General features: G+C 41.8%; 1 protein-coding gene across 1 annotated transcript; it reads right to left on the bottom strand.

The window, feature by feature from the left end:
* Window positions 1-2,736: 2,736 nt before the first annotated feature.
* isg15 (ISG15 ubiquitin like modifier) lies at window positions 2,737-3,855 on the bottom strand. The gene is made up of 2 exons (XM_076999125.1): window positions 3,709-3,855; window positions 2,737-3,541 (listed from the first exon to the last, which is right to left on the bottom strand). The coding sequence occupies exon 2, from the start codon at window positions 3,519-3,521 to the stop codon at window positions 3,048-3,050; it is 474 nt and encodes a 157-aa protein (XP_076855240.1). The 5' UTR covers window positions 3,522-3,541; window positions 3,709-3,855; the 3' UTR covers window positions 2,737-3,047.
* Between the last annotated feature and the right edge of the window lie 4,754 nt (window positions 3,856-8,609).

Below are 8,609 nucleotides of genomic sequence, written 5' to 3'. Positions count from 1 at the left end.
TCACGAGGATGCTGAGCGTGGAGGGGACATGCGTCATATGCATCTGTCAAATCAGTGTTAATTATTTCATGTATTGTCCAATCACATATGGTTGATCACCTCGTGTTCACCTCGTGGGCACCGTGTGTATTGATGATTAAACATATAAAAGATGAGAGTTCGGAATGGGGAATTAGCTCTCTCTTGCAGACGCCTTGTGTGTATGTAATTAACATGTGAGTGTTTTTCTTGGCATCTGTTAAACTAATTAAAATCTGGAAGTTCTGTTTACTGGGAGCAAAAACAGTCCAAGTTTCGAACGTAACATGGGCGTGGCTTCGGATTTGAGAAGAGGGTGGAGTTGGATGTGGGCGGGGTTGGATGTCCAACTCCGCCTTCCTGCAGGCTGTAGCGAGAGGCTTCTCACAGTATCTCCTGACATTACGTTTGTGTAGCTGCGCGGTATTATTTGTAAATTTATTTGTGAACGTAATACAAGCGAACTGTTCAGTCAAACAGCTTGTGAAACGAAATATCATTACAATTTCAAGCATTTTAAAGTAGGCTACGTTAGTCAAAATTCCAGCACTTTTCAAACGTGGAACACAAAGCAACATTAAAATTCATCAGGTAAATGTTCCTTCCACTGTTTTTGAGGGGTGTTTCTTTATACTACCACATATCGTTTCGGGAGGACACTGCAAAAAATGACTTGTAAAATGTGCTCGCGCTTTCACAGGGTCGCGCGCAGCGTGCGGAGTCGAGTGCTACGCAAAAGTACGCACTGACGCAAAAGTAGAACTGAGCCAAGAAGAAAGATAAAATATATATTTTTACTAAGGAAAATAAAAATAGTAACGCACAGTTATTTGGATAAGTAACTTTAATCTGATTACTGGACTGGAAATAGTAGCGCGTTATATTACTCGTTACCGAAAAAAGTGGTAAAATTAGAGTAACGCGTTACTGACATCACTGTCCGCGACACAGTTGACACTACTGAAACGTGAAAAAATAGGTCCGCATTGCCGTAAAGATGGAGCAGTCTAAGCCAGGGTCTAAAAAAACTATGAATTGTAAAGGTGGCACTGAAAAGCTGAGAGAGAAGAAAAGAAAAGCTGCAGAGGTTACTCACTGAGTGAACAATGTAGGTTTCAGTAGGTTTTCATGCACTGTTTCAGTTGTTTTTCCCCTGTATTTTGTCAGGGTCAAGTTGTTAAGTTTGTTAGTTATTTTATTATGCCACTATGGCTTTGTGATCATATTATTGCTGGAAATAATATAGTAATATTGTCCATTTGACAATAAAAGCTGCCATATACACTACGTGCCATGTATAGATTATATAGATTAGACAGTATAAATACACACACACACACACACATATATATAGAGAAAGAGAGAGAGTGAGCCAGTCTGTCAGGAACTCCCGGGCCACTTTTTCTCCCCAGTCTGCCCCTGAACACAGTTGTTCACATAAGACACAACATTAAAAACTGAAAGCTATGTGTTTCTTTTGGAAAACACTGCCATGTAACTGCTACACTCACCTACCAAAATCCATACCCAGTTCTCACACGTTACAACACTTCTAGCTAATTTTTACAAATCTTTAGACATCAAAGCCTAATCCCTATAAAGAGGCCACACGTTGCAAATCTTGATGTGCACATCAATGGAGTCCAATACGTCATAGGGATGACGATGAAGAGTACGAGAATGAGGAAGAGGATAAGCAACCATAATTGATGAGATCAGAGCCACTCTGGTTGACCATGTGATCAAGCATGCATTGGGTTTTCTGGAGGCAAAGGGTTCAACCTTATCTGTGCTGCTACACTGTAGCATCATCCAGACATTTCAAAATGAGAATAGATAAGTAAACCTATCCTCTATACATACTACGTAGTGTAATAGATTACCCCTTGCTGGGTAGCTATTCACCTCAGAACAGAAAGAGACCATCATCAATATGGTCAGAGCAAACAACTGCATACGTTTCCGACAACTACAACAGCACATCATTACTGACAATGTCACCATCAGCAACATCCATTCAGTGAGTCTATCAGAACCTCAATATTTCCAAATATTCATGTATATGTGAGACCTCTGACAGACCTTCACAGCAGACTACAAACTAAACACTCAAACACATGGTAGTAGTGTTTTCCATTTGTCACTTCAGTGTGTAGTCACATATATGCAAGGCTAATCATCTGGTATTTGTGTGTATAGCGTTTAGATGCAGTTATATGGTTTTGGCAAGAGTTGCAAGAGTTTTGGTTGAAGTGTGTGCTTTTTCCCTGAAGTGTGAGATGTTTTGCCTGTTGTGTGTGTACATGGACGTAATTTTGATTTCAAAAGTGGGGGGGACATGGATTCGTCGCTATTTAAATATTTGGTTTTAACCGTAAAAACTGGGGGGGACCAAAACCGGCTTTTGAAAATGCCCCCCCCCCCCCCCCCCCCCCCCAAAAAAAAATTACGTCCGTGTTTGTGTAGCATTGGTTACTGTGTGTTAAGGTTCGACAAGAGACATAGTTTCAGATATTGGGTTTTATCGTCTGCAAAAAACTGTAATACGCCTTCCCCCATGCACACACGCATTCCTCTGCCATCAGAAAATTATGATTCGTCTGAGACTCGAACTGGCAAGTGCGTGTCTATAGGTTCATATGAACAGAGAACACTGTTCTTAACAAACCGAACAGATTAATCCCTCTGAGACTGATTTAATGAAAAACTGATACTAAGTTTAATTAAAAGGTTTATTAGGAATCTTGAGGAAACATCATATGTTAACAGTCGCAAAAAATTTAACAATTTCACAGTAATTGGCAGCATGGCATATGATGAGAAAGTAGCACGTATCCAGTCACATGTCACATCCAGCGCAGTACTTTTATCCTTTTTTTAACTCTTGGAATGATTTGTTCACTTACAACTTTTAACTTTGATAATGACAGCCAGGCAACACATGTCCATTATACTAACTATTAATGCTTAAACAATGTTAAAGTGAAAGAAATGAACATAAATATAAAGACCAACACCGACTGGATCCGTTAACCTCCGCGGAGTCGGAGGGTCATGAAAATGGTGCTTTCGAGTGTGATGTTGTAATCCTTCAGTGTCTTGCCAGATTCCAGCTGTCTGCCCTCGAAGATCAGCCTCTGTTGGTCCACCGGCGTCCTCTCCTTATTGAAGATCTTCCTCTGCAGCCCATCCACGGTCTCGTCGTCAGTGACTTCGTAAGTGTGTGTCTGGCCCTTCTCATTCCTGACGAACACCTGGAAAGGAGCGGGTCTCGACAGAATCAGCAGCGACACACTGGACCCCGAGCTCAGGCCGTAATCACTGACGGTTTTGGCGTCGTTGTCCAGGTGGATGGTGTGTCCGTTGCTGACACAAAGCTTCTGGCGCGAGGGTGGCACCTCGAAGAGCTGCGCAATGAGTTGTTTGAGTTGACGGACCGTCGTGCTCGCGTTCACCGTTACAGCCCGGGGCTCTCCGGTCAGACCTTTGATAACAAGCTCCATCCTCCAGATGTGTTCAGGCTCTATTGGTAAAACGAAGTTAAAAGACAAGATTGACGAACAAAGTAAGATAACGTTACACTATCAACCGACATGTCTTGACATGTCACAGATGTACCTAAAAGTTGTGATCAAAAGTAACGATGCTTTAATATGCTCGCAGTCGACAAGTGAAAGAAATACGTTTTACATTTGAAAGCGTGATTTCCTGCGTATGTCCCGAGTATGATGTTGCGTTGTGCTGCTAATCTGTCAGTCACCACTTCTCGACGTGCCAGGCTATACAGACAACAGTCCTGTAGATGAATTCTTATTTATATGACCGGCGAAGGGAGGAACACGTGACGGTACCGAAGAATCACACGCTCCGCCCCACTAATAAGATTCGGTTTCCAAATATCGCTTGCTTTCGGTTTCCATTCTTGTATAACCTTACAGCGCAATAATGTTTTGTTTATGTTTTTCTTGAAATGTAACAGGGAGCTGGCTGTAAGCCAAACATAACAGTTTAGCAATCGTGTTTATTTGAATATGAACTTTTAACTTTTTTTTACTTATTCTGCAGGCTGTTCAGCTAAACCTGACGTAGAATTCAAAACATCATATTTGGGGTTAACTTTTGATTCTTTTGGACAGTAATCGTGGACTTGAGCAGTTTGCTATCAAAAGAACGACACAGACAATGATACAAAAGGAAACAGAACCAGATTCCAGACCTGACGATAAACCAAACTAAACAATATCACACATTCCTTCTGGGCTGTGGGGGTGTGTATCTGCATTCTATGGCAATTAATAAACACGTGACCCCGTGTTTTCTGAGCTGGGACCTGTGGACCTCTAAGCATTGCTGTTTTCAATGTAAGGGTGCTTCAAGGTCACAATGCTTCAAAGTAGCAGTTATTTTGATTCACTTTATAACTTTATCACTTTATAAACATGCTCACCTCACAGTTCACCTTACCACAGCAAATGTAGCTGATTCCACCAGGTCCCAGTGCATGTGTGGAACAGCTTGTTGGAGTTACTTTAGTTGAGGGGGAACAACAGATCTGTGTACCAACACCCCCGTGCAACTCTTACACAAAGCACAACGCGTCTGTGACTTTGGAAGTGTTTGTCTGGCCCTTCTTGTTCCTGACAAACACCTGGGAAGGATCCGGTCTCGACACACTGGACCATGGGCTCAAGCCAAAATCACTGACAGTTTTGCCGTTGTTGTCCATGTGGATTTCATGTCCATGGAGTTCATTGAGTGTGTCGTTCACACACACTGTAAGGGAATTTGAGATTTACAGTCTGTGACCCTCAGTCAGAACACTCTGACATTCTGTTCATCCCCTTATCTGTGTGTCTGCTCCTCAGCTAGAATCTCTCCACCCCCCCCTCTGTATCCCTGTACTTTTCCACTTCCCCTACATCCAGTCTACTGTACCTCCCCTCCTGATAAGGAGGACACCAACATATGTTTTATTATTATTACCCAATTATGTTGACACATCTTCTTCATTCTGTATTTAACTACATGTATTAAACTCTGAAACTCTTTCTTGACACTCATGTGTTGCTAATCTGTTCTGGCCAGCTACGGATCACTGAGGGTTGAACAAATTTATAATCCTGTCTATGAACCCAGAAGGCTATGATCTACGTCTGATCTTGAGACGATTTCAGAAACCTTAACACATTCACTATTACAGTCCACAGCTCTTTCACTCAGACATTTGATAATAGTTTCCATCATCATCAGTGTATGCACTGTGTGTGTACAGTGAAGTCACTTATAAGGATGAAGAACCCAGCACAATGCTAATTACCAGTAAAATAAAGCAAATTACTAAATCAGAACAGTTCACGGACGTAGTTTTGGGGGGGGACGGGGGGGGACATGTCCCCCCCACTTTTTCAAAAGCCGGTTTTGGTCCCCCCCAGTTTTTACAGTTAAAACCAAATATTTAAGTAGCGACGAAGTCATGTCCCCCCCACTTTTTAACGGTTAAAAAAACAATATCCAAATAGCGACAAATCTAGCACTAGGATCATGCAGCTCCGAGCTCCCCCCCCCCCCCCCCCCCCCGCTCAACAATTTTTGTTCACAGCGCTCAACAATTTTCATTCAAACCCCCCCCCGCTCAACAATTTTTGTTCACAGCGCTCAACAATTTTCATTCAAACCCCCCCCCCCCCCCCCCCCCCGCTCAACAGTTCGCCACCCCAGGTTGTGTCCCCCCCACTTATGAAATCAAAACTACGTCCATGGAACAGTTTACTAGAACACGTTTAAAAGAAAATTTTACAGTAAGGGCGTTTGTTTAGACTAGTAAAGTATTGCTGATCAGGGTACATTTAAACTTAGAAAAGAAAGTATAGTGAACGTATGGGTACAACTATTAAAAAATTAAAAAACAAATGTAGCCTACAAAAACAAACTATACAGTACTGTCATGTTTAACAGAGTGACGCGAATAAGATCAAAATATTGTTTTGAGCCTCCACGTAGACGAGGCTACGAAATCAGTTTCACAACGTGAAACCGTGAAGAACACCTTGTTAGACCGACACTGACATTTTTAAATGAGTTATTACGTGACAGTGCGTCAAGGAGGACAGCTGGAGATAACAACACTCGCAATTAAGATCGCTTTCGGTTTTCATTCTGGTCGTAACCTTTTTCCGCAGTGCAAAGAAAACTACGATTGATCAGGCGGGTCCTGCCAGGGGTGAGTGCATAACGTGTCCTCCTGAGTTCTCGCTGACAGAGGCAGGGGTCTCTCTGTTCTAACGACATTTCAGTACTTTTTGTCCTATTAATGCAGGCATCCACAAATCAGCATTTCACTGAGAGTGAGAAAGTTGTAATTTATTCTTTGTATTTTCACAGGCAAGCAGGGGAAAGGACTGATTGTGGTTATAACTGATTATAACCAGTGGCCAGTGGCGTAGCACCAAATGCTGTGCCACTAAGGCTAGAGACAGGGCGGAGATTATTAATCTATAATCCCATCAGGGGATTCCCCCCGCAGTGCGTCTCGTGCATGACCCACCCATACTCCAGTGGGGATCATACCTGTCAACTCTCCCGTTTTGGCTGGGAAATTACCGTATTAATATTTTCCCGTAAATTTCTCGTATTATAATATAATAATTTTTTTAGAGCATTCAAGTGCCTCTCCAAAATGAATTATGTCGCTAGCCTTGCGAGAATGTCAACCTGAAGTAGCCCGAATGTCAGTTCTCGCGAGATCAGTGCTGACAGCGGGAACAACAAACCCGAAACACAAATAAGAGATGGATAAATGTAACGAGAGAGAAGACGGTCCTACCAAAAAAGTGAAGACTTTGTGTAAAATATAAGGGGACCTGGTCCTTGGTTGGGCTGGTGGGAATGCTCGCAGCAACCAGCGGAAATTTACCTTATTTTTAAATCAAAGACTTGACAGGTACCCTATGGTGGTGATGACGAGGGAAATCCTCGAAATTGTGTTTCTGCTGAATGAAACCTCTAAATGTGGATCTTCACTGCTAAGATGAAAAATTTCATCCCACTCTGCTGTTGTGCAGGTGTCGAATCAGCCGAGGCGTTTTCTGCACTTCATCTACTCGTTTTGTATTTTGTGATTACATTTGAAAAGAATTTCCCGCTGGGATCAATAAAGTAGGCTATCTATCTATCTGTCTGAAGGAAGCATGTTGTACATATGTCCAAAGTACCGTTGTGTTCTTCCTAGTACCAAAACAAATCCGCAAAAGCGCGCGCGGTTATTTTGGTGGATCCACACCTGCGGAAGGAGAGCAGGGGAGGAACTGCACCACTCATGACATTTGTTTGTTTACTTAATAACTTTCGATTTCGAGAGTGACTCGGTATAAAACTGAGTAGTGATGTGACAGAGGCAAGTGATGTGATGTGCACGATTGGAACCGGCTCCACAATGGGAGCCGTTTTAGGCTCCCTACTCTCCCCTCCCCCTCCATCTTCTCCTTGCGCGTCTTGCTCTTCTTCTACCAGTGCCCTCAGTCGGTGCCTTTAGCGTCTCCACTGCCCGCGTGTCAAGCGTGTGCTCCACACATCTGACCAATCACACGCAGCTTTCAGTTAATAATGTGGTGGGAAAACACTGAAAAAAAAGTTTTATCTCCACTTTTTTTAAATCTCAAAACTGGTGTTGTTCACATTTTTTATTTACATTTATGGCATTTTGGCAGACGCTCTTATCCAGAGCGACATTTTAATCTCATTTTTATACAAGTGAGCAATTGAGGGTTAAGGGCCTTGCTCAGGGGCACCTCAGTCATGGCATCAGGCCTGGGGATCTAACCCACGACCCTCCGGTCACAAGACCAGTTCCCTAACCACCAGGCCATGACTTATCCTTCATAATTTTATACTTTAATTTAAAAGCACTGTATTTGATATTTGTATTGGGACACCTTTTTTTTTGTTATGAAGCTGCTTTAATACTTTTTCGTATTGTGGTGGGTGATTGTATTTATAACTGTTTAATTTAAGTTATTTTTGTGGAAGTGGTGCTATTTTGTGATAATTTAATAGTTGGTTATAATAAAAGTTTTATATATAATGCATTGTTATGCAGCATTTTTACTCTTCACAAGTGCTTAACAAGGTCAATAATGAAACCAAATGTTATAAAATTAGGTTTAAGCTATTAATTAATTAATAATGTAAAATATATATGGGGAGTCGTTTGGGAGCCGAAAAGAGCCGGCTCTCCTCAGTAAGAAGAGCCATTAGAGCCGCATCTCAAAATAGAGCCGAAAATCCCATCATGAGTGACCTGCGTCACACATTGATGAATGTAGGAATACTATTTAAAGAACTATTTCAAGTAATCGCTGGGGATATTCATTTTCGCATACCTTAACAGTTACTGTGAAACCCGTTTGACCTCTCACGTGTGTATGTACACGTTGTTGTGGCACAGAATTACAACGTTAATTATCACCTTTGTGTTAATATGATTCATTCTAATTCATATTTAAAGCTCCAGGTAAAACAATCCACAAAAAAAAAAAAAAAAAAAACAAGAAGAAGACAACTTTTAGCAACAACAGATTGTGTTGAGGAAAAAT

The sequence above is a fragment of the Brachyhypopomus gauderio genome, chromosome 3 (genome assembly GCF_052324685.1).
Source record: "Brachyhypopomus gauderio isolate BG-103 chromosome 3, BGAUD_0.2, whole genome shotgun sequence".
Taxonomy (NCBI): domain Eukaryota; kingdom Metazoa; phylum Chordata; class Actinopteri; order Gymnotiformes; family Hypopomidae; genus Brachyhypopomus; species Brachyhypopomus gauderio.
Note: the sequence above shows the minus strand (reverse complement) of the source record. Positions and strands in the feature narration are given on the sequence as shown.

Bases quoted from the DNA above. Each gene is read 5' to 3' on its own strand.
- isg15 (XM_076999125.1), bottom strand. From the start codon at position 3,521: ATGGAGCTTGTTATCAAAGGTCTGACCGGAGAGCCCCGGGCTGTAACG.